At 40.5% G+C, this 27,094-nt stretch overlaps 2 protein-coding genes across 2 annotated transcripts in view; both read right to left on the bottom strand.

Moving 5' to 3' along the window:
- The window catches only part of KCTD16 (potassium channel tetramerization domain containing 16), a 306,232-nt gene that overhangs the window by 185,978 nt on the left and 93,160 nt on the right, over positions 1–27,094 (bottom strand). The window lies entirely within an intron of this gene.
- On the bottom strand, positions 22,561–23,130 carry LOC104996257 (glycine cleavage system H protein, mitochondrial). Its single transcript, XM_010850448.1, has one exon. The coding sequence runs from the start codon at positions 23,119–23,121 to the stop codon at positions 22,600–22,602; it is 522 nt and encodes a 173-aa protein (XP_010848750.1). The 5' UTR covers positions 23,122–23,130; the 3' UTR covers positions 22,561–22,599.

The raw sequence follows: 27,094 nt of genomic DNA, 5'->3' as shown, positions 1-27,094 counted from the left end.
AAGGATGGGGAGAGAAGCTCTTCGTGCATTTAAAGGTATAATTGTTTAGTTACATGAGTGACATAGACAAATATCAACTTAGAACATTTATAAATTTACTTATACATCCGTATGTAAAACCACAAACAAAAATAGTATAGTGATTTTGAAAAGCTCTATTTCACTCTTATCAAGTCACACATGTACCTCTGATATCTTGGTTACCATCAGAGCCACTTTTTGAGTCAAGTTGTCCAAAGCAGTAACATCAGAGCCATATAAGCTGTTTGAGATAGAGTTCTGTTTGTGTCAGCCTATCATGAAGCCCCTGGAAGTCTTTGCTTAAGCTGTGACATGACATTCCCATAACACTGACAGAGAAGCTGAACAGGAGTTCCAGACAAGAACGTAGAAGAGATAGAAGTCAGACTTACTCGGGAACTTATAAGACTTCCCAAAGTGCAAGCTGTTTAAGCAGGTCAGCTCTGGTGAAACGTATCAAATGCATAGTCCTGGCAGCACATTTGTCACAACAGAGATATCTGAGCTAACCTTTAATGAGTTGGAATAGTTTTACCACCTTAGGGAAGTTGGGTGGAACTGGAAATAAAAATTTCATCTTAACTTGCAGTATCTATGACCCAGAAATGTATACAAGTCAAACACTTGGGGTTTGGTGGCAGAGAATAGACCTACAACCACCAGCTGTGATAGTGCATACGTTATTTTCTATGGCTTGGTTCCTTCATCTATAAAATGAAGATAAATTGTCAACTTGTAAGTCAGAATCAAAGGGTATAACATTTATAGCCCAGTGACTGGGCACAAAACAAGCATGTAATAAAGAGTAGTTACTATCACAGTTTTTAATATTCATTCATCCATTCATTCCAATAAATATTGATTATCTACTACATATCAAGAACTGTCCTATATCACATTTCCAGACTTTAATTATTGGAATATCATCCTAATTATTTTAGTCATTGCTTCAAATAACTTTTAAAGCTATTATCTTAGAGTTTCTTTTTTAAAGGCTCTATTTATTCATTTTTGGCTGTGCTGGGTCTTGGTTGCTGCCTGCAGGCTGTTTCTAGTTGTGGTAAGTGGAGGCTACTTTCTGGTTGCAGTACACAGGCTTCTCATTCTGGTGGCTTCTCTCGTTGCAGAGCATAGGCTCTACGCAAGTAGGCTTCAGTAGTTGTAGCACACAGGTTCTAGAATGGAGGCTCAGTAGCTGTGGCCCATGGGCTCAGTTCAGCTATCAAACCCATGTCCCCTGCATTGGCAGATGAATTCTTAACCACTGGACCACCAGGGAAGCCCTAGATTTTCTTTTAAGTTGACTTACTGCAATACCCACTTTGCCTCCCTCTTAACACCAAATCTGTGAAATCACAGGTTTTATATGCTAGTTGTTTTTCTGGTCAATATTAACATAAACATGTAACAATTAAACTTGCATAAATGTTTATCCATGAACCACCTAAAATCATCAGTACTGGGCATACCTCACCTTGGAGATGATCAAGATAGGGTCTCCGTCCTCTAAGAGCTTTTCTTCCTCTGCCAAGCAAATCTGCAATCACATACAGGACAGGCATAGGCACTTGCTAGGAAGCATTTAGGAGCTGGCTGTCAGGCAGAGCCAATGAGATACATGGCCTGATGGAAAGGTGACCGCGGGGAAATGGTTCTGAATGTGAGCGGGACTGAAAACTGATGGGCAAGCCCAAGATTCCCCTTAATGAATCTGAAAGTGGCAGGGTAATGCAATTACCTTCCTCTAACAGAGAGTTTCTGCTGTGGCACCCCGAGAATCACATTATGCACGCAGACCAGGCTCTGCTGAGAATACATTATGCCTAATGAAATAAACCCATACATTCCTTGAGCATCACCTGGCTGTCACACAGACTTCCCCTTATTGCATTATACGATAGTCTCATCACAGTGTACTGTGAACAAGGGTACCATCCACATCAACCAAGTGAGATCAAAGTCTGCAGTAATATATACAGAAAATCCTCCTCTTAGTCCCTCACTGCAAAGGGAAAGTATGAACAAAAGCTTGAGCAGACAACTCAGGGCTGTGCCTTTTATCTCTCTTTTAAAGCTGGAAAGAAATTTGCAGGAATGGCCACTACAAACAGCCTCTTTCTTCAATCTCCCCAACTCAGGGTTGAAGGAAAGCACTGCAGTCAGGAGTATGTGTCAAAGAGCACCCATGCCTTCCCATCTCAGCATGCTAGGAGACCAAGAACAAACACACATGCCCCAGACTATGGGTTCACTCATTCAGCAAATATTTGTGGAGTATTAATATTTTTCAAGTGGGGGACAGACTCTGGGGAAACAGAGATGAATAAAACCCTACCGCTGCCCTCCTGGATTTCATACTGTAGCAACACACAAGCCAAAACATGCTTGCGAATCTGGGTGATGCTAAAATAGAAACACCATGTACAGTGGGGACAGAGCAATGAAGTCATGTGAAGGAACCCCTCAGCTCTGCTCTAGGAGATAAGTCCAGGATTAGAGAGAAAAAGGCACAACTGGGGACTTGAAGGGATTGCCTTAGAGGAAAAGAGAAGGGAAAGATGAGGGGATACATTCCAAGAAGTAACAAAGGCAGAGGGACCAACCCCAGAAACAGCATGGCAGGATCAAGCATGATGGATTATTGGCTAAGTGGAAGGGCATGGGCTGGATCATGTAAGGCCTCATAGGCCGTGCTAATAAATTTGGGCTTTCTCTGGAAAGAAAAAAAAAGGGGGGGGGCAATTCTTAATGCTAGATTTATACAATTAATTTCTTCAGTTCTGTTTCATTTCTCTAGTGCTGGCTCAGTCTCATGGGAGAGGCTCTAGAAGGTTTCCTTCCTGGGGAATTCATTGTATTCCTTATTGTGCATGTTTTAAAGATTTGGTTATCAAGACCAGTCGAAATTGGAGAGATATGTGTTATAGGGAAGAACTTACTCCATATTGAATCTGTTTTTTACTTAACATTTACTTTCCACTGCTTTTGTTCACTGAAAGGATACTCTTCATATATAATGGCCTGGCTTGGGGAACACTGGCCCTCTGCCAGAATGTTAAACCAAAATGCCTGTGTTCAGGATCCTGTCCACCTGTGAATGACTACAGGAAGGAAGAAATTAACACAGCCCCTCCCTGAGGCTGGCCATTCCAGGACATATTTTCAAGATTAGTGACCTTTTCACTTTACTTCTTCACCTCCCCCATCTCTGTTCTATAAAAAAAACCCTGGCATCCAGACCCTGATAAATGGTTATTTTGAGACATTAGTCTGCCATCTTCTCTGTTTTCTGAATAAAGTCATATTCCTTGCCCCTAATCGACCTGTCCTGTGGCAAGCAAAGTGAGCTTGATCTCCGTAACATTTAAACTTACAATGTGTGCGTGCTAAATCGCTTCAGTAGTGTGCGACTCTTTGTGACCTCATGGACTGTAGCCCACCAGGCTCCTCTGTCCATGGGATTCTTCAGGCAAGAATACTAGAGTGAATTGCTAATGCCCTCCTCCAGGGGATCTTCCTGACCCAGGTGTCCAACCCAGGTCTCCTGCAGCTTCTGCATTGCAGGTGGATTCTTTACTGCTGAGCCACCGGGGATGTTCATAAATTTACAATATTGTAAAGCAATTATCCTTCAATTAAAAATAAATTTTAAAAATGTAAAATTACATACAAAAGATGCAAAAAATGAAAAACAAATTGAACAACAAGCTCTGGTAAGCGTACACCTTGAGAGGTATGGAGCACGGGAAAAAAAGAAACAGTCCCCTCAATGAGCAACTTCTGCAGATGCCTCTCAGTATGCTTGATATTAAGTTAACTCCATCATAAAGTTCTCCTAACTGAACTTGACTTTCCCAATACACCTATAAGCGCTAACTTTCCTCTGCAAAAGGTTCAGGCTGATGCCCAGGGCAGTGCTGAGTGCTGAGCACTATAAGCCCCAGGCACTTCTGGCCTCACATGTATTGTTTGCTTACCAAGAATCAGTGGCTTTTGTCCTCAAAACTGCTTAAAGCTTTTATACTTGCTGTAATGATCTAGTTTCTTTTAAAATACAGAATTTAGAAAGATGTAAGACTAAAAAGAATTGCTTCTATGAAAACTAAATTGCTTTGTGAAGACTCTATAAAGGAGACTGTCTATAAAAAAAAAAAAAAAACAACCTCTGAAGAATTTATCACCCATTAAAAAGTTACAGCAATTATAGGTGTGGTTTATTTAAGACAAGCAAATGGTGTAGCCATCCTTAAGAAATGGTCTTGGTGTTAGATCAATGGTTAGGGAATTAACATATAAATGAGGTACATTTTAAGTTAAATATGATTTAACTTTTTAAAGTTGAAGTTAAATAAATGATCAGCCCTGATCCATCAGGTTTAATACAGTAATTGGGTTGCAGATTCATACTTTCAGTAATTAGGTTCTGGCCTTGCTACTGACTACCTGTGTGGTGGTGTACACACTTTTAACATTTTATTCCTCAGTATCCTATGTACTATACTGAGAAATAACAGTACCTACCTTACAGAACTGTTCTAAGGGCTATACCTGTTAATAAGCCTAAAAGCTTAGCTTGGAACATGGTCCTTAATAAATGCATTATTTTGGTTTTTATTATATCATCATTATCTTTGGGATGAGGCTGCAAAGAACTTCCATTTCTACTTTATATACTTCTCCATTGTTACATTTTTTTACAAGAGTAATATATAATTTATACTTGGTAAAAATAAAGATATTTAAATTTTGGAAATAAGACAGAGGAAAAAAGTCTTTTAACATAGATAAGTGAAAATGTTCAAAATCCATCAGGAAAATTGTTTAAAAAGAAGGAACAATAGGGAAATATAGCAGATTTCTTGTTTTCACACAGTTGGATTATATTCTAGAATAATGGTCCACAGCAGGACTTACTGGAGGAAAGGTCCAGGTGAGGATGTGTAGATGAGTCTATAATGTCCCCAAATCAACCACAGGATGTTAGGGGCAGCTCCCTGGCCTTCAAGAAACATGGGTCAGGCCATCAAGGAATTGCATAGTGTGAGAGTGCTTGTGTCTTTAAAATACCTGTGAATATTAGAAACCCAGAAGGACCATGCAAAATGCAGAACAACTAATCCAATGAATGATAATAATCAGACCTTTCCATCAGCCACAAGAGCTTCCCTGGTGGCTCAACTGGTAAAGAATCTTCCTGCAATGCTGGAGACCTGGGTTTGATCCCTGGGTTGGGAAGATCCCCTGGAGAAAGGAAAGGCTACCCACTCCAGTATTCTGGCCTGAAGAATTTCATGGACTGTATAGTCCATGGGGTCGCAGAGTCCCCATGGTCTCAAACACAACTGAGTAACTTTCACTTCAGTTCACTTCATTAGCCACAAAGACCACCACAATTTTTAGGACACACCCATGCTGGCATACCTCTGCTACTTATCACAGATTTGCTTATGCTTTAATTGCACAGAAGTCAGGACAGGAAGGTGAGGCTGCATGGATACAGAAAAAGAGGTGTAGTTTGGTTCTTTTAATTAGCCCACCAGCATTTCAGCATGACGTTTCCAATGTTTAAATGCTCTATTTTTCAGTGCGTGCACGTGTGTGTGTGTGTGTGTCTGGGAATTCATGCATATGTGTTAAGAACACCTTGGCAAATAAATATAACAAAAAAGCTATGTGGCCTTCAAAAACAGGTTCTCTATTTTTAAGAGAAGGGCAACTAAGCAATGAATATAGCCAGATTCCTTTCATCATAATTCCATCTTCTGGTCTCTCCTGTCTCTACCCCCACAGAACAAGCCCTAAGTGTCTAAGCCACTGGCTGGATGATAAACCAAGATCTAGGCACAGGGTACTTTCTCATTCTGTTGTCGTTTAGTTGCTAAGTAGTGTCTGACTCTTGTGACCCCATGGACTATAGCCTGCCAGGTTCTTCTGTCCATGGGATTTCCCAGGCAAGAATACTAGAGTGGGTTACCATTTCCTTCTCCAGGGGATTTTCCTGACCCAGGGATCGAATCCACATCTCCTGCATTGGCAGGCAGGTTCTTTACCCCTGAACTACCTGGTCCCATATTTAACAACAGTTTTGTTGCTGGGGCTGCCTGACCTAACTTCCCTAACCCAGAGTAGAAGGCACACTTTGTAGTTCATCACCAAGCATGTGGACTCCGAGAACAGCAGATGACACAGATTAAAAACATGTGCAAGAAATGTCCTGTGCCGGCGCTGTCATTACTCTCCAGACAGTTACGCTTTGTCTTAACGTGCTGTGGTTGAATGCTCCCCAATATTCCAAAGAATTCACGTCCCCCAGTCACAAAAAAAGAACAACAACAAAGCACTTCCATTACTACCCAAATAATTTGGCATCTGTCTATAATATTTGTATGAACCACCTGCGTTGATTAATAAATCTGCTAAATGCCAAATCTCTTTTGTTCCCAGGGAAATGAAACTGATATGGAAATCATTGAGACAATTCCCGTCTCTCATGTGATTCTTGTAAATGGGTATTTAACTATATGGTACCTGATATTAGACTTTCTAAGTCAAAATCCTATGTAATCTGTATAATCTTAAGCAAATTAACTGATCTCTTTAAACCTGTTTCTGGTCTGCAAAATACAGAAATTGTAAAAGCATATATCTCAATGGGTTACTGTAATGACAAAATAAGATACTATATACCAAATACTAATTCCAGAGCCCTTTCAGTTTGAACATAATTGACAGTGCCTGGCATAGTGTGGACTAAATCAATGTTTATTACTACTATTACTACTACTACGACAATCACTACTGAGAAACAAAAATACTTCTTGGAGGCTTAGAAGATTTCAGACTGACTACCCTCATGGATCAGTTTTATCACATAAATTTTCAGCCTGCCACTAGGAGGATATCATAATCGTAAAGAAGGCAGCCATCACTCCCTTGTTCCCAAACAGGGGAGGGTAGTACTGTTTATAAAATTTAACTACATCTTGGGTGTCATTGGACTTCCCTTATGGCTCTGCTGCTAAAGAATCTGCCTGCAATGAGGGAGACCTGGGTTCAATCCCTGGGTTGGGAAGATCTCCTAGAGAAGGGAAAGGCTACTCACTCCAGTATTCTGGCTTAAGAGAATTCATGAATTAAATAGCCCATGGGATCGAAAAGAGTCGGACATGACTGAGTGACTTCCACTTTCACTTTCACTTGGGTGTCATTAAATAAAAAGGAGCTGCAGTATCTAAATTCTGATCTAAACTTTGACAACAAAACCTTATGGTGAATTTGGTATTTTTCATCTCCCATCACAGGTGTTAATCTAAGGCTCATTCATACAATGGGGCCCCAAAACCATCACAGGAAATCTGCTCATCTACAGCTTAAGATATTGCAAATAGGCTGTGTTTTGGCAGAAAGTCTATGCTGGCAAAAGTTGAGATTTTATGAATGGTTACATCTAGCAGCAGATGGATGCTATATGAATCTGACCCATTAAGCTCATGTTCTGTTTAATTTCAGTATACTTGATATCTCCGCTTATTTTCTATTAATCTTTCATTTCATCACAGAGATATAAAAACAAAACTGTAAACATTCCCACCTACCTTCACCACCTTTTCCCTTCACTCCTGCTTCATTTCCCCAAACTTCCACTATCATTATCACTCTCACCTTTGCTACCTACAGTTTCTGACTTAGGGCTCTAGGTGGAAGTATAGTTATTAAAAACTTCCTTTAAAGGCTGTTTGGAGGAAACAAATGTGACAGCTTTTCTTAAGAATCCAAACAAGTTTCTTCTGCCTTGTCGCTTTCTCTCACAGAGTTTTGCCATCATATTTTACAGCGAGTTTCAACACCATGTCGAACTCCATGAGAAGTCCTAGAGAAAGGAATTAACAGGAAGCTGTCACTTCCCTTTGCAATGGAGTTTCCTCTAGCTCTTTGCCCACAAGCACTGTCTTATACTCTACCTTCGTGGAAGACACCTTCTCATTTGAAGGAGAAAAGATCAAGACGGAATTTTTTCTTCTTCTTGTCTCTGTATTCATTCTAAAAACTTAGTCTACAAGTGGTACTCCATTCTGAGGACATATGAGTACAGTGAAAAACTGAACCAAGCACCTAAAATAGCCTTGACTGCCTTCTCAGGTAGAAGCAGCTCCAGGATTTCTTCATGAAAAGGGCTTAGGACACCGATCTGATGGAAAGGGTTAGGAGACTTGTCTTGAAGCTACAATGGAGGTTACTTTCATTTCTACTTCAAGTGAGTGTTTAATCGGGGTGATGACAGCTAAGAACGAAGGCTGACAGACATTACTGAAGGGGCTGACATGGTCCAGCAGCCTTTGCTCAGTCCCTGTGCATACCGCAGAAAGACATAGGGCAACAGAAGACCCGGTTCCCACCCCTGTTACTAGAAACAACCAAGTCTAATGCATTTCCCTCTCCTGTGCTTTGGGATGATGTGGTACAGTCTTAACTCTAAGAGAACAGATTGCATATGTTTTTGTGAACCATCTAGCAAAGTGCTTGGCATCTAATAAACTCTTCATAAATATTAGTTGAATGGAGTTGAACCAGAGAGTCCTGGCAGAAATCTGTGGCAAGTCGCTCTAACAATATGTATGTTTAGTAGCTTTAAAAGGTATGTAAGCCACACATTTTCATAGAAGAATTGAAAATGCTTAATTGAAAAAAGAAAATAGAAGCTACCTTTTGAGATTTGAAAGTCATTTCTCCCAGATTTTATTAACATTTTGAGTAAGATTAGACATATTTTCTGGTCTTAACACTACTACTACTAAGTCACTTCAGTCGTGTCTGACTGTGTGACCCCATAGACGGCAGCCCACCAGGCTCCCCCGTCCCTGGGACTCTCCAGGCAATAACACTGGAGTGGGTTGCCATTTCCTTCTCCAATGCATGAAAGTGAAAAGTGAAAGTGAAAAGTGAAAGTGAAGTCACTCAGTCGTGTCCGACCCTCAGCGACCCCATGGACTGCAGCCTACCAGGCTCCTCCGTCCATGGGATTTTCCAGGCAAGAGTACTGGAGTGGGGTGCCATTGCCTTCTCCATTTCTGGTCTTAAAAATAGCTAAATATTCATTGTGCTTGCAGTGTTGCTTCAGCCATATCTGATTCTGTGCGATTCTATGGATTGTAGCCTGCCAGGCTCCCCTGTTCACGGGATTTCCCAGGCAAGAATAATGGAGTAGGTTGCCACAGCCTCCTCCAGAGGATCTTCCCAACCCAAGTATCAAACCCATGTCTCCTACATCTTTTGTATTGGCAGGCAAGTTCTTTACCACTAGCGCCACCTGGGAAGCCCCAAATATGTATTATATATATAGTTTTATAAAGTCTATAGTTTTTTAAAACCTATTTCTGCTACTTGTGGTATATATCCTGCCTGTCTCCATTTATTTATATTTGTATTTATAGTTGTATCTATCATTATCCATTTTTGGAAAATAAGCTGCTCTTTATGAAATAATATACCATAAACTGCTTTTCATATCACTAAATAAAATTCTATTACATAATTTTAATGCCTTCAGAGTATTCCTCGCAGTGGACATTTCATTGTTAATTATTACTGGACAATTCTTGAATAATTAGTGTCCCAATTATAAATAATACTGTGATGAACAACTATAAATATATGGATAGATAGAGTAATAAGTACATCTGTATGTATCTATCTTTGCATGCAACTCTAATTATGTTTCCAGCATACTTCCTAAAAGGAGAATGTCTAGATCAAAGAGCAGGAAACTTTTAAAGAAAAATAATAATTCCTTTTTTTTCCCAAAACAGATGACTTTTAACTGAAGTATAGTTGATTTACAATGTTATGTTAGTTTCAGGTATATAGCAGAATTTTATATATATGTGTATATATATATATATTATATATATATATGTTGCTATTTAGTAGCTAAGTCGTGTCTGACTCTTCTACAACTCCATGGACTATATAGCCCACCAAGCTCCACTGTTCATGGAATTTCCTAGGCAAGAATACTGGAGTGGGTTGCCATTTCCTTCTCCAGGTGATCTTCCTGACCCAGATTAAATATAGTTCCCTGTGCTATTCAGTAGGTCCTTTGTTGTTTATCAATTTTATATACAGTTCCAGTTCAGTTCAGTCACTCAGTCGTGTCCCACTCTTTGCGCCCCCGTGAATCACAGCATGCCAGGCCTCCCTGTCCATCACCAATTCCCAGAGTTCACTCAGACTCACGTCCATCAAGTCAGTGATGCCATCCAGCCATCTCATCCTTTGTTGTCCCCTTCTCCTCCTGCCCCCAAATCCCTCCCAGCATCAGAGTCTTTTCTAATGAGTCAACTCTTCGCATGAGGTGGCCAAAGTATACAGTAGTGTATATCTATTAATCCCAAACTCTTTTTCTGAGTGTTTATTATATGCCATGTATTGCCTAAGTAGTCACTCATGTAATTTTTATGACAACCAATGAGTCAGAAGCTACTATTGCCTCCACTTTACAGATGGGAAGACTGGCATTTCAAGAGCCTCTGGCAAATCTCAGAAGACCTGACCTGCCCACATCTAAACCATTCAGTGCCAATGGAGGCAGAATTACCGTAACCGACTAGGGGTGGGAAAGATCACCCTCCACCGGACATTGGGAAATCAATCACAGTGGATCCTGCACTACTATTTAGAAAGACCAAAATGACACTACTGCAGCCTTGTGGGGAAGAGTGTGCCATGGCACTGGGGTATGTCCTCTCCCACTTTCCAGAGCTGCCTCATAGGAATAAGCATTAAGTGGAAGCAGGAGAAAGACTAGGAGAAAAAAAAAAAAAAAAACTTGCATTCTTTTAGTGCATTTAAGTTTTGGTAATTTGCAATTTTCACCAACCAATTAAGTATTTACCCTCACAGTCACATAAGGTGGGAAACAGAAAAGAATAAAGCCAACTCTAAATCTACAGCACTACATTTCTGGAACTGTTCTGTACATTAGAGTGGTCAGCCCTATGATCAGACCTTAATGTCCAGTTTTAACCTTTAGGATGACATATTTTTAAAGAACAAACCTTGTATTTCTGCTGGCTTCAAACAAAGCACATTTGGGAAAGAAGAAAAAAATTCATAAGAGACCAAAAAAAGATTTCACAAATTATTTCTGAAATACACATGATGACACCATGCAGAACTCAAAGTAAATTAAACTGCACTGTATACAAATTTTCCCATCCTCCTCTCTCCTCCTACCCTTCTTCTGCTTCCATGCTACTCAGTAAGTTCCCAAGGAAATAAATTTCTCCCAAATAACTTGGTAGCAGCATTTTCCCACTCGCCACTCCACAGAATGGTCCATTTCTTTTAGGACTTCCTTAGGAGTTTCTCAAACTTGGGGCCAGTGTGTGAGGTCTTGCAGAAGCCACGCTTTGTGGACTGGCTGAGAAGATGCGTCACCTCCAGGGCATGCCTCTGAGGTCTCTTTTGCCATCTGGATCCAGACCTTCAGTGGACTGAGTAATAATGTTTTGGCTCAACAATAACACAAGTTTATCTGGTCTCAGGACTCTGTCTTCAGGATTACAAGTTGATTTGGCCCATTTCCCAATCTAAAAAGGCTTGGAAGACTCAAAGATTAGCATGAAGGCTTCATTCAAATTTTGCCAAAAATGTGTCAACTCATGTCACACCTCCTGGGTTTTACAAGCAATTGGCTTGACTTTGAACCATTATTATCTTTTCTGGATGAATCTGGAGAGATTATGAATGTTTTAGGTGTCCAGTCAAAAGGATGTTACCCTGAGTGGGTACCTTTGCAACTGTAGTTACAGGATGCATTGATCAAGACTTTCAAATGTAGGTATCCGAAGAGCACATAAAGTGCTTTGGGAAGTTTGGCACAGGACTGTCCATTAAACACACCAGTGAAGGAGAAGGCCTTGAATCCTCCTAATGTTTTACCTCCTCTCACAAATAATTGATTTGTTTCGGAGAAGCAGCAGCAAGAAATGTGTTGAGAAATGTGATACCTCATCTCAGCAGTCAGAGGTAAGCATCAGGATTAGATAAACCCAGCTCCAGCATTTATAATCCCTGTGATTGTAGTCTTATTACTCCCTCTGGTTCCTAGTCTTCTCTTCTGTGCAAAAGGGACAATGAAACCTACCTCAAAGGTCTAGAATAAGAATTCAACAAGACCCCACGTGAAAACTGCCCACCACTAAGCAGTTCTCGGTACTGACTAGTTCTCTTCCTTGTGAAAAAATAAGAGTGGCAAGGAGAGGAGGAGTTGTCATACTTTATCCTCTTTAGTTTTCATGACCTTTTTTATTTATCAAAAGTTTCTTTCTCCCACCCAACTCCATCTCACAATTTGAAAGAGGAGGCAAGTTTATCTCTCTTTGTACCCTATTATGTTTATCCATTGATTTGAGTGGAACTCATTAACATAGACATGTAAATAGATACATACATACATAGCACATAGACAGATAGGGTACACATATATGAATATCATAGAACAACTCACTTGAAACTAGGAAAGTCTGTATATTGTCACTCTACTTGTTTAACTTATGTGCAGAGTTGTTGTTGTTCAATCACTCAATCATGTCCAATTCTTTGTGACCCCATGGACTGCAGCATGCCGGTCTTCCCTGTACTTCACCATCTCCCAGAGTTTGCTCAAACTCATGTCCGTTGAGTTGGTGATGGCATCCAACCAACTCGTCCTCTGTCATACCCTTCTCCTCCTGCCTTCAATCTTCCCCAGCATCAGGGTCTTCTTCAAGGAGTCAGTGAAATGCTGAGTTGGATCAATCACAAGATGGAATCAAGATTGCCGGGAGAAATATCAACAGCCTCTGTAATGCAGATGTTACCATTCTAATGGCAGAAAGGGAAGACAAACTAGAGCCTATTGATGAGGGTGAAAGAGGATAATGAAAAAGCAGTTGAAACTCAACATTTAGAAAACTAAAACCATAGCATTCAGTCCCATCACTTCATGGCAAATAGGAGGGCAAATGGAGAAGGCAGTGGCACCCCACTCTAATACTCTTGCCTGGAAACTCCCATGGACAGAGGAGCCTGGTAGGCTGCAGTCCATGAGGTCGCTAGGAGTTGGACAAGACTGAGTGACTTGACTTTCACTTTTCATTTTCATGCATTGGAGAAGGAAATGTCAACCCACTCCAGTGTTCTTGCCTGGAGAATCCCAGGGACGGGGGGAGCCTGGTGGGCTGCCGTCTATGGGGTCACACAGAATCAGACACAACTGAAGTGACTTAGCAGCAGCAGCAGCAGGAGGGCAAAAAGTGGAAGCAGTGACAGATTTTATTTTCTTGGGCTCCAAAATCACTGTAGATGGTGACTGCAGCCATGAAATTAAATGACACTTGTTCCTTGGAAGGAAAGCTATGACAAATATAGACAGCATATTAAAAAGCAGAGACATCACTTTGCTGAAAAATATCCATTTAGTCAAGGCTATAGCTTTTCCAGTAGTGACACACAGAGTTGGACCATTAAAAAGGCTGAGCGCCGAAGAATTGATGCTTTTGAATTGTGGTGTTGGAGAAGACTGTTGAGAGTCCCCTGGACAGCAAAGAGATCAAACCAGTCAGTCCTAAAGGAAATCAACCCTGAATACATTCATTGGAAGCACTGATGCTGAAACTGAAGTTCCAATACTTTGGCCACCTGATGCAAAGTGCCGAGTTATTGGAAAAGACCCTGATGTTGGGTAATATTAAAGGCAGGAGGAGAAGGGGATGACAGAGGATGAGATCCAGCATCACTGGCTCAATGGACATGAATTTGAGTTAACTCAGGAAGACAGTGTAGGACAGAGGACCCTGCCATGCTGCAGTCCATGGGGTCACAGAGAGTTGGATACAACTTATGACTGAACAATGACAACATACGGATATCAACATTTAGACATATATCTCCATAAATGACAGGCCTAGGCATTGTCAGTGAGAATAGCAGAAACTGGGATTTGCCAAGACCCTAGACCCCCACCAAATGGAACTTGGGTTTCTTGTAGAGGTGATGTCAGCCTGAAATATCTGTACACCCTAGCAACTGAAGCATCTCACTCATAAAAAGCAACACCTGCCCACCAGCCTCAGGCAGGCTAAATTTTGCTTGTTCAAATTAGAATCTGCCCACTGAGCCAACAGAAATAAAGGCAAGGGATAGCAAATTTCCTCAGAATATACGCTTACCTGACTTGGTTGGCGGTAGCCATTTTCAGAGATATGTGTGAAGCTGTCACTGGGGACCATCTTGGGTGTGGGATCAGAATGTGAGCGTGTATTTCAAATGTACTGATATGGGGGTGGGTTGCTATGATAGAAAGATAAAGGTCAGTGTCCTGGGCAAGCAGAATAAAGACAAATTAAAATTTCACAGAGCGTAATATATTCTTGTAGCTATTACTAATGCTGCCTTGCCTTTCCATCTAAACCTGCATCTTATATTATTCCCTTCAGACTAATAGGTATACAGCCATGAGCTTGAAAGATAGGGAGAGTCTGTTGAAGAGCCTGAGCCAGGCAGACCATCTGTCAGCATGATGAATGTGCTGGTTAACATCCTGCTGTTCTTTCCATAGTATGGCAATTGCATCCACCAGATCACCTTTGTTCAGCTACCACGTGGCTGGGCCAAGATTAGCAATGCACCTCCATCCCTAACAACACTTGGGGATCTGCAAACTCCCTGAACCCCTATTAGGGAAGCTTCTGGGCTGGGGATTAAAGAAAGAAGTTGGTAGCAGCCAAGGGAGCAGTAGCAACAGCAATCATGACTGCGGGCCATTCCATGGGCTCATCTTTTTTTTTTAATTTATTTCTTTTTAATTGAGAGATAATTGCTTTACAATATTGTGTTGGTTTCTGCCACACGTCAACCTGAATTAGCCATAGGTATACGTGTGTCCCGGAGAAGGCAATGGCAACCCACTCCAGTACTCTTGTCTGGAAAATCCCATGGACAGAGGAGCCTGGTAGGCTGCAGTCCATGGGATCACAAAGAGTTGGACACTTACTGAGCGACTTCACTTTCACTTTTCACTTTTCACTTGCATGCATTGGAGAAGGAAATCGCAACCCACTCCAGTGTTCTTGCCTGGAGAATCCCAGGGATGGGAGAGCCTGGTGGGCTGCCATCTATGGGGTCACACAGAGTCAGACACGACTGAAGCAACTTAGCAGCAGCAGCAGCATACATACGTCCCCTCCCTCTTGAAGCTCCCTCCCACCTCCCACCACATCCCACCCCTCTAGGTTGTCACAGAGCACCAGTTTGAGTTCCCTGAGTCATACAGCAAATCCCACTGGCTCTGTATTTTATATGTGGCCATTTATATGTTTCCATGCTGCTCTCTCCATTTGCCCCGCCCTCTCCTTCCCCCACTGTGTCCACAAGTCTGTTCTCTACGTCTGCGTCTCCAACTGCTGCCCTGCAGACAGGTTCATCGGTACCAGCTTTCTAGATTCCATACATATACCTTAACATCATCTAATTCTTAAAACGGAAAGGCTGTTTCATCCAAATCAATTCAGCCTGCATATACCGACTACTGAAAACAGCATTATATAGTGCTGAGACATCACAGGGAAATGCTGCCTCCACCATTTGCAAACAGTGAAATTTTGGGGAAGCTACTCAAACTTTCTAAGCTGTCAAACCTTTATTTTAAAACTGTTGCTTATTAAATGAAATAACGTATACTGAGCACACAGCTTGGCACATAGTAAATGTTCAATAAATGAAAATTATTATTCTAACGTTGCTGAATAGATACTGGGGGCAGATCTACAGGAAGACAAGATACTGTCTTAATCCTAAGGAATTTAGTAGAGGATACTGAAATAAATCCTTAAAACTATAATAATGCAGCTATGAGCAAGGCCAGGCCCTAATGGAATTATGAAGACTGGGTGATGGTAACAAGGACAAAGGATTCATTACATTTGGGGGGCAGGTTTCTATGGAGAAGATCACACTTGATCTAAGATTTCAAAAATGGATAAAATTTAAAGACACGGTGATGAGAGGAAAAGTCACCTTAAACAGAGAAAATTGCCCAAGCAAAACATGAGAAGTAAAGACTGAGCTACAGCAAGTAGACTTGTGAGGCTGGTGTGGGGTTATGGATAAGGCCAGAGAGGTGGGATGTTGTCTAGTTAGAAACCTCCAGAAAGCATGCTAAGGAAATGCAAAAAGGGAAAAAAAAAAAAAAAAGAAAGAAATATTTTGTAAGCAGTAGAAAGCCATCACCCATTTCAGGGTAAAGGAATGATCTCTGTAGATGACATTAGAGTGGACAGAATTTGTCTTCGGCTCTGGTATATGTTAAGAATAACCATTCAATTGAAAATGTTTGCTTGCAACACCATGAGGAAATTCCCAGAAGGGAGGAACTCTGACCTCCATAAATAACAGCTCAAGTATCCAGTGATATTTGGGGGCCTTTAAAAAGGTTTGTTAACAAACAGGTGAGATCCTGGGGGAAAGAAGTTGCTGGTGAGCTTCATTAATGCTAACAGTTGTCCCTGCACCACCAGGCAATCCCGAGGCATGTCCCTGAAGCTCAAGTCAAGCAGAAAATTGAGGGTGCAATGTGGGCAGTTTGATCGAAAGGAAAGTCACTTAGTCCTAACAGGTTTACATCTGCGAAGCAGTTTATAAAGGCCAGTACTTGGTAAAGCCAGTCCCAGTAGCAGTCAGTGGCATAGAGTAGGCTGTGAAGTGACTCTACCTTGAATAGAGCTCCAGCAGTGGTCATCAATGGTGGGGAAGCAGAGAGGGTAGCATAAATCTCGTCGTGGTGGAGCTGTTAGGGGCCATCAGGATGGTTCTAGTTGGATCTCCTATCACAGCAGCCACAGCTGCAGAAACACAAATTACTATGACTTCTCCCTTCCCTACAATTTCTGCTCCAACAAAGTACAGGCTAGAGATTATTCCGAACAATTTAGAAGTGATGACCTGACGTGCTGCATTCTCTGTTCCAGCCCTAGAAAAGTGAAATACTTAGATCCAGTTATAAATTCCTAATAAGGGGGCAGTTATAGTTACATAAATCTCTGTAGAATCATCACATATGGTGGATACATGTAATTATGATTATAGTGGTGATATCAGATTTCTTGGAATATTTGCTCAGATCTATTTCTCAAAGAACTTACACAGACCACTTTATTCATTTGTTAGGATTACCACAAGCAAATATCACCACAGACTAGATGGCTTAAACAACAGACTCTTATTGTCTCACAATTCTGGAGGCTAGAAGTCCAAGATTAACATGTCACTTAATTTAGTTTCCCCTGAGGCCTCATCCCTTGGCTTGCAGATGGTCACTTTCTCACTATGTCCTCACATGGTCTTTCCTTGATGTTCATGTGCACCTGGCTTCTCTCTATATGAGCAAATCTCCTTTTCCTGTATGGACACAGATGGATCCAGTGAAGGCACACCCTGCCAACTTCCTTTTACCTTATTTACCTCTTTAAAGACACTACCGCCAAGCAAAGTATGAGGTTTGGGGATTGGGGCTTCAGTATATGGATTTTGGAGAGGACACTGAGAAGGAAGAAGGGAGCAGGGCACAATGACTAACGAAATTAAGAGGAGGACAGAGCCACTGAGAAAAACAGGATGCGACAGAACAAACTAGGCCCAAGACGGTGGGAAATTTGCCAGTAGACTGTAAGCCTCATTATGTGCTCACTGTAATACGTTAGCTAAGCGACACACCCACCACCTTAGGCGCCGTGACAGTTCCAGGGACAGTCATGAAAGGCCAACAAGTGGGCAGTGGCCTAATTCCTGGAAGCCCCCACTCCTTCCCCAAATAGTTAGAATATTCCTCCTACTTGTTAGCATGTGACGTTATCCAGCCCATAAAAACCAACCACCCCGACACCCCAAGTCTGCTCTCACTTTCTGAGACAGACCAAAATCTGCCTATGGAGTGTGTACCTCAGAATAAACCTGCTTTCACTTTTATTTGGCTTGCTCCTGGATTCTTTCCTGCATAAAGTCAAGGACCCTCACTCAGTGGCCCCTCCCAGGAACTTACCCTCACTCCCTTGTCTCCTGCAACAATACCATTTAACCCTAATGCTGGTAGGTCCTCCTGCCAAATAACTCTCACCCTTACCTCAAGGTATAATTTATTGAAACCAGGTTAACACTTTTCCCAAACTAGACACAACAGAATCTTTGTCCTAAGAATTTGGGATTGGGGTTAAGAGATGGTCAATTTGATCTCTTGTTCTACAGAGCTCTAAATACAGAGTTGCCCCAACGCTGGATGAACTAGACAGGGCAGGTGGCCAGGAATTAAAAATGACTTCTACTATCCCAGGGGAAAAAAAAATAGATTTTGATATTCTCAGTGGCTTTGAAGTTCTATTCCAGTACCTTAGGAGGACCTTTGGCTATCTTTATTTGAGATGCATTCATTATGGTTAAAGGAGATGACTATAAGATGGTGGGGGAGGGGGATGATGGTGATGTCAAACAAGACCATTCCAGATTAGAGTGCTGACCAGTTACTCCTTAACATCAGGATAACCAGATTAATCACTCACCTTTTTCTGTATGATGATCCCCTGAGGCAAAGATATCAAAATATCTCTCAATAGATCTTTCCAGCATTTTGCCACTCTTCTATCTTCCCTAATTGTCAATCACATCTCCATTGCTTTTATTTAAGCTCACTAATTCCAGCTTGTCTTTACTCACAGATACAGAGGAAACTGCTTTACATTCTCAACATAAAAATATATCCCATCCTTGAAGAATAATTAACCCAAATTCTTCCCTTCTCTTCTCCATGATCCCAAATCAAACTCCCTTAGCCTCTCCTCAAAAGAAACAATGTCTGTTCTTTGAAATTCTGGTTGCTCCTTGGCCTTTTCATACCCCTTTCAAGAGTCCCTGACAACATCTGGGGCCTTCCCTGGTGGCTCATGTTAAAGAATCTGCCTGCCACTGCAGGAGACCTGGGTTCCATCCCTGGATCAGAAAGATCCCCTGGAGAAGGAAATGGCAACCCACTCCAGTATTCTTGCCTGCAAAAAAATCTCAAGGACAGAGGAGCCTGGCCGGCTACAGTCCTTGGGGTCTTAAATAGTCTGACACAACTTTAAAATTGAACAACAACGATGACCACATCTAGACACCCCTATAACGAGGGTCAGACCAAAGCGCTGAGGACAGTAAAAAAAATAAAAAAAGGACCTCCAAACACCATATGACAGGTTTTCCATGTTTCATTATAGGATTATGCAGTCCTTTTCCTTCCTCCACAATAATAATAAACTAGCTATTCACAGTCAACTTGTATATATATTAAACTATGACCCACTGGCCTTTTTTTCTATCTAAACTAAGTCAGTTTTTATCATTACATAATTTGCCTTATTACTTCAAAAAATGTACTGTAAAACATTTATTCATGTCTTTCATTTGATCTTTTATTTTTCTTTTGTGGAAACAGAAAATGTAGACCAAAAAAAAAAAAAAGGGGTGTGGGATAGATAATATAGCCTAGAAGTAGTAAACTGACAACTATTGGCCAAATACTTCCCATAGATGTATTTTCTGTGAGAGAATATTTTTAAGTGTGTTTAAGGCTGTAATACTTTTAGGCCAGGTGGACATGCTCTCTCCAACTGCCACAGACCTTATATTCTTTGCCCAGACCTCAATGGTATTTGAGTTTAAACTCCCAAAACCAACGAACTCATATGCAAAGAAAATGGACTGAAGAAATTACTTCCACTTGTCACAGAGCTATGGAGTAGAAAGCCTGAATTGCAACCTGGAGCTTCATTTTTATCACTCAGCCTAGTCTTTCCATCAGCATATCTTTTTTGGCTCATTATAACAGCCAGGGGAAAATTTTTAAGTAATGAAAAGTTTTAGGTATTTCAACTGATATTTTTGATGCCAACCAAACAGTTTCAGATCAGTCTGAAATAATGAGCATAAAAGCTCGATCCCCATTTGAAACTTATTTTTGACAAGAGGCTGAACTTCAGAGCATTCCTGTTACCCTTGCCACACAAAGGCCCAGACTTTTCCTTCCATCTCTAAATAACCCCTCCCCACCTGGAGGCCTAGAGAATCTTAAAAAGTCCATGTGTGTTAGTCTCTCAGTTATGTCTGACTCCTTACGACCCCATGGTCTATAGCCCACCAGGCTCCTCTCCATGGGATCGGCCAGGCAAGAATACTGAAGTGGGTTGCCATTTCCTTCTCTAGGGGATCTTCCTGACCCAGAGATTGAACCCAGGTCTCCCTCATTGCAGGTGGACTCTATGGTCTAAGCCACCAGGGAAGAGGTTTTAAAAAGTCTAACTGGGTTTTTAACAAATCATAATGGATTTAACAGACATCTCAGGAGCCTATAAAGTAATGCTTTGTTACCCTACTGGAGGAAGAATCACCTCCAAGACAGGTAACTAACAATCAGTTGAAGCTTAGAGGACTTGCACTTGAAATATAATTCCAATGTCATTTGCAGGAAGAAAAAAAAAAAATTGAGTTAACTAGAGAAAGCCAGCTACCCTGCTGTGGAGAGAAAGTTTGCTTCCCTTCTTGGGTCTGTTCTTGACATGTCTTTCAAGTTTGCTAATGACCAGCAACCACATGCCCTGTGAAAGAAGGCACTAATACTCCAATTATATAACTGAACACTAAACAAAACAGGGAAGAGGAAAGATTGGTAAATGATCAATAGAGGTAATTAGGCTTCCCCTCTGCATATATAGAAATGATTTCCATATTCCACAATATCCCGCTGCTTGCTCTACAGACTGCACTCCTTTCCACTGGTTATAGCCAACCCAAAGGGATACAAATTAAAAGAGACAGAACAATAAAGAAGGAAGAGGTGAGTGGGCTTTTTAATCATTCTGCCTGTATCAAATTATGAAAAGCATTATGACCTTCATATACAACTGTGGTGTAATCTCTCGTGTTAGTTGAGAATGTATTTTATGCACCAGAGCAATTGCTTTCACTGAATATGAGAATCTCAGATCCAGAAACAGAAAAACAGATTGCTTTACAATTTATTCTTTCCTTGATACTGTATTTGAAGTATGGGTAATAAGTACTCCAAAGGCTAGAATCATTTGGGCTGATCCTAACTAGAAAGAAAAATAGTGAGTGAAGATTTATGAATTTGTTAACAGATCCAGAAATAGCCCGGGAGTGACTGAAGCTGCAATCCACACAAAAATATTTATAAAGACAGTTCTTTCGAACCAAGGACAGAACCCAAAGCCGTGGTTGAGGGCCTCTTTCACTCTGCGCCATGAAATCCTCCTTTGTCTTTCATCTTTCATTTCACTGAAAATATTTATTACATACTCACTGTGACAGCATATTAATATACTCCTGTTTTTGAACTCATTTCTCTGTCTTTCTTTTATTCTTTTTTTCCCCTCTTTATCTTTTTTCTCTCTGAATCCTGCCCAGAGTCCCTCAAAATCATGCCACCACAATGATACTATTTAGGGTCCCAGCACTTGATCACTGTGCTACCCTAAATCAGCCTATCTCTTCATTTTTATAGTGATGAATGTACTTTGGGGTCAGAAAACCTGATTCAGAAGCTCTTCTGTCTCCAGCTACTTGATCTTGGATAAGCTACTTAAGCTGTGTTCCAATTTCCTCATTTTTTAATGTGGGATAGTAATAAAACCTACCTCATAGTGAATGTGTAAAAATTAAATGAGAAAATGTCCCCAGACTACTTAGAAGAATGACAACCACAGAATAAATATTCAATAAATGAAACCTACCATTATTATTAGAGACAATAATAAAATGAAAGATGAAATAAAATAATGATTTTGAGGTTTATTTTTTAATCTCCATGAATCCTAAAAATATCTAAAATTCAAAAGCTATGATGTTGAGGACCAAAAAGAAGTTTTTGATGGGCAAATTTCTGGGCATTTGGCTATCAAGGAAAGCTTCAAGAAACTTTTCTATTCATGGAGTAATTCATAAAGCGGTAATTTTCTTTTCTTTTTTTTTTTTTTTATTTTATTATTAAATTGTTTATTCTCCTGCAAGGCTGTTGCTTCACTGTATAAAAATAGCACCAGCAAACACAGTGTATTGCAAAATTAAGATAGTAATATTCTTCACTGGACACTATACAACTAACAAACTTTTCTCCACTGGCAGTTATTTCTAGTGGAAAGATAATTTTGACCCAAATCCAAGGATAGCTGTAAGCAAGTTACAACTCATATAGGGTTTAAGATAACCATGTTATCCTTGAATTACATAATTTTTGTAATTAGTTTTACCAGAGATAATTTCAGGAATTCTGAATATTATAACTGGAGCCTAGCCTAAAAATCACAGGATGCTGTGGAAAAAGATGCAGTGTTTATCTGAAGTCATTAGAAAGTTAAGGGGTATTTTCTTCAGGAAACATTGTTACAAGTAGTTTCTTTTGCTAAAAGTTGCTTTCTAAATATCTATCTACCACTAATTTAAGACAACTATGCTAGATTAAGTTGTTTCAAAGTAGTTTATTTAGGGGTTCCAGTTTCACTCCTCAATAGATTTTATGTATTTCTCATATGCTTCTTCACTCATTAGTTCATCTAGTTCTGAAGGGTTACTGAATGTCATCTTGATCAGCCAACCGTCTTCGTAACAAGACTTGTTGACAAGTCCTGGATTTTCTGCTAGAGCTTTATTAATTTCAGTTACTTCTCCTGATAGAGGAGAATAGAGTTCACTAGCAGCTTTCACACTTTCCAAAGCACCAAACTCCTCTTGTTTGTTCAACTTTGTCCCAACTTCAGGCAGACTACAGTAAACAACATCTCCCAAAGCTTCCTGTGCAAAATTGCTGATTCCCACTGTTCCGACACCATTTTCTGTTGTTACCCATTCGTGTTTTTCTGTGAATTTCCGCACCGACAGCAGAGCAGGGCCGGTGCGCAGCTCCCGGACTGCACCCGCTCGCAGTCCCCAGGGCCGCGGCAAGCAGGGCGCGCTGGGTGCCGAGATGGCGCGCAGGCCGCCGACCGCGGCCCGCACGCTCTGCACCGCGCGCAGCGCCATGTTCGCACGGGTCGGTAATTTTCATGTTGTTAAAAATGACAGAGCTTTTCCAAAAACACCCTCTTCACTAGATCAGGACTACTTTATGTAAGTACATTTTCCTAAGTACAGATGGATTCCTAATCTACTTATAAGGTGAATATATTTCACTCATCTACTATATGCACAGAATTATTCTAGAAACAAAGAAAGATACAAGAAAAATAAAACTTAGGCTTAGTGTCTCACCAAGAAACTTAGTGTTTTGCTGAGGAGTCAAAACATATTCTTGTCTAGGTTAAGAATTCATCATCTGTCTTCTTACCTACTTAAAGAGCCCACAGTTGATCTTACCTCTGGCCTTAATCCCTTTCAATTCAATATCTATAGGGCTCTGATGGAACTGTCTGTCTAAAATTCTTCCTTCAGAAAAAAATCTACCTCCTCTACATCCCTCTCCAGGTCCTTCCCCATCTAAGCGATTCAATCTTCTTGCCTCACTCTCCTTGCCATGTACTCTGGTGAAACTTTCCACCATTTCCTGACTATAATTTGTCCTTACTCTGTAGCTGTTGGGTGTTCCACTTGGTACATCTTTCTTCCATATCTATTTCATATCTTTCTTCTGTTTCCCAGCAAGCTTCTGCTTAGAGCTTAGGACAGAGTATCTAACAGTATGAAATCCTTTGGGAGAATTCTCCTGTTTTGGCATATTAATAACGAGCCACACAGCATATTAATAATGAGCTTAGTGACAGTACCTTTCACCAATGTTGGGTCCTCACTAGTGGGATATATCTCCTTCATCTCACATGCCCTCTAATTACCATGATGTCTGCCATGGATTAAAAGATCAATAAGTATTTATTACAGGACTTAATATAGAAAGTCAATTATTACTTACATATATATTACATTGCAAAATACCTTGTGGATTACAAGATGCTTCCTGCTGTATTATCTGAGTGAAACAGTGCAAAGCTATTTGTGCCCTATGTAACAGTACAACTGGTAAGTTGCAGAAATGGGTGTTCAAAATTAGCAGCAACATTCACAAAAGGTTGTAAGGATTTGGGAAAAGAGATACAAAGTCAGGATGGGAAGGGTAAGACTAAAGCAGAGATGTCTGTGATGCCAGACATAGAAAACTGAGATCCATTTGGTAAAGGAGTAACTAGCTATGTCAGGAGCCCAAGAGATTTACTTCCCTACACTTTCCAAGTTGGTCCATATCTCCTGATTCAGTGCTCTTCAAATTGTGGGGCTAACAAACTGTTCTGCCAGTAATACAAGCACACGCCCAGATCATATCTGAGTGTGGCCAAGATGCTCCATTACAGTCAACCACAGCCAATAGGCTTGACTGGTTTAGAACACTGCAGGTATATTGATCATGGAACAACCTACACTGATCTCTAGGATAGCCATCCATAAATGATTACCCATAAGTTTTTCTGAGCTGCAATCCCTTTATTTATCCTTATTCAATGAAACTTAATTTTGTGCTGACAATACCAGCATTATAGGTTTCTTATTTTCTTGTGAGACAGATAAATACTTGCCATTGTATTTTTTGTTGCTGGTTAAAAATCAAATTCTAATTTTTATATTATGCTTAGTGGTAAATAACCTCCCATTCCATGTAATTTCTTTTCCCCAAAGCCTCTGTCTCTTTCTTTCTATTATTCTAATCACAGCAAATGCACATGATCCAAAATAGTAGGCCAAGGGATATAGCTATAAAACAACATAAGTTTACCACTTAGTATTTGTAAGGCTGAAAAACAAATGGGGCACTTTTATTTTTCAGTCGAGGATTCTAGTGAATCAGACAACCCACTACTGACATGTGAAGGCTTTGGTCTTAGAAAATGAATTTGCTGGAATGAGGACTTTCATATCTGATTACAATGTTACTTTCCATAAAGGTATAGATATATCCTAAGAGCCTATCAGGGAGGCCATATAATTCAGTGGTTAGAACCAGCTATGTGACTTTACATAAGCCACTAACTGCTCTAAAACTCCTACCTAATCAATGAAATGAGAATAATGGTGTAATAATACATCAGTGTCAGAGATTTATATAAGAATTGCATTTTATAATTGAACTGAAATGCTCACCATACCAAAATTTTTGCTATTATTTTTATCACCTTTTCATGGACTCAATATAAAACAAAATAAACCTTTTTTATTCCTATATGTGGAGAGAACTGCCCCATCCCTCCATTAAAAAAATACTTTCAAACAGGCAGTCTTGGTGAATAAAAACATGAAAAAATATGAAACCTCTCCTCTGCTTGCCTGGTACTCCTTCTTCCCCACACCTCCCTTCTGTCTCCTGTACTCTGGAGTCCTTGGTCTCATAAATAACATCAAGAGAAATGGGTCCAGATACTCCTCCAGGTAATCTTCTTGCTAAACAACAGGCATATCAGGATCCTCCTTCTACCTGTTATACAGGAAGCAAATAAAAGCTACTCACCTTACCCTCATATGACCACTGCTTTCCAATTAACCAAGATCTAGCTTTAAAGGACAGAACCTTGGCTTTCAAAGGAAGCCAGGAGAGATCCCAAGGAGACTCATTCAGGTACTTTTCTCTCTGTTTAAGGTCTAACTGTCCTAAAGCAATAAAATATCTGAGTGAAGAAGTTTTCGCATCTTCAGGAAAAGGTAATATAATATACCTGACATAAATGGAACTGGATTTTCTACCCAAGGTCTAGTTTCGCTGGTTGGGACGTCCCTCAAAGACATAATCAGCAATACTGTCGCCAACGTACAGGCCACTAGCTGACTTGTCTCCGCAATTAAATGTCTGTCTGAGCAATTTCTTTCAGACAAAACACCAAAAAAATAAGGTGATAAAACTAATGGTGGATATAACTAATTCTCCTTTCAAACCTAGAGAGCAGTTGGTAGTTAGACAAGTGGACAAAGAAAAATGAAATCCAAGTGGAGGGCCCATTTATATATGCAACATTAAAAAAGAGCATATGATTTTGAATGCAAAGATGAATTTAGGTCTGCAATGGTCCCCAATAACCCATGGGCAGAGAAAATTAAAAATAGGGTGAGAAAGAGAGAAAACAAACAGTACATTTAAGTTCAGTGGAATCTCTTTCTTATCTAAAGTTTTGTCAAACCGTTTTTATGTAGATCATAAGGCGTTATTCTAATCGAACATGGCTGTCAGCAAATCAGCAGTGGAGCCTCCTGATGAATAGCAAATTGGTCTTGCTTCCATTCTTGGTCCTCTTTGGGGAAGGGACTGAAAAAGGTTGAAGGTTTCTGCCAAAGTATTAGTGGTCCATTGTCTAGGATCTCTCAGTCAGTTCAGCTCAGTTCAGTCGCTTAGTCGTGTCCAACTTTTTGCGACGCCGTGAATCACAGCACACCAGGCCTCCCTGTCCATCACCAACTCCCGGAGTTCACTCAGACTCACATCCATCGAGTCTGTGATGCCATCCAGCCATCTCATCCTCTGTCGTCCCCTTCTCCTCCTGCCCCCAATCCCTCCCAGCATCAGAGTCTTTTCCAATGAGTCAACTCTTCGCATGAGGTGGCCAAAGTATTAGAGTTTCAGCTTTAGCATCATTCCTTCCCAAGAAATCCCAGGGCTGATCTCTAGGCAACATCAAATAGCTCAACAACAAGGGAAAGAAAAATACATTACTCCATTTTATGTATTCATGACATTCTCCTTTATGTCTTGCTTCTTAAGAGAAGTTTACCTTAACCTGTTCTCTTCCTGAGACTTCACTGTGCTGATCAAAATATTGGGTGAAAAGGAAAACTAAAAGAACACTAGAGTGACTAAATTGATCTACATAATAAAGAAGGAATTCAGGAAAAATAACTTAAGAGAAGGGCCAGAGATGGGGAGAGACCCAAGTACAATGGGGAACATATGTGACTATAAGAGAATATTAGAAAAGGGAAGATGAATGAGGGAAGAAGTTTGAGATATTTTTCAGTGTCATACAAA

This window comes from Bison bison, unplaced genomic scaffold, assembly GCF_000754665.1.
Source record: "Bison bison bison isolate TAMUID 2011002044 unplaced genomic scaffold, Bison_UMD1.0 scf7180017864291, whole genome shotgun sequence".
In the NCBI taxonomy this organism is placed as follows: Eukaryota; Metazoa; Chordata; class Mammalia; order Artiodactyla; family Bovidae; genus Bison; species Bison bison.
The sequence above is the reverse complement of the archived record's forward strand: the minus strand, read 5'-3'. Positions and strand labels throughout refer to the sequence as shown.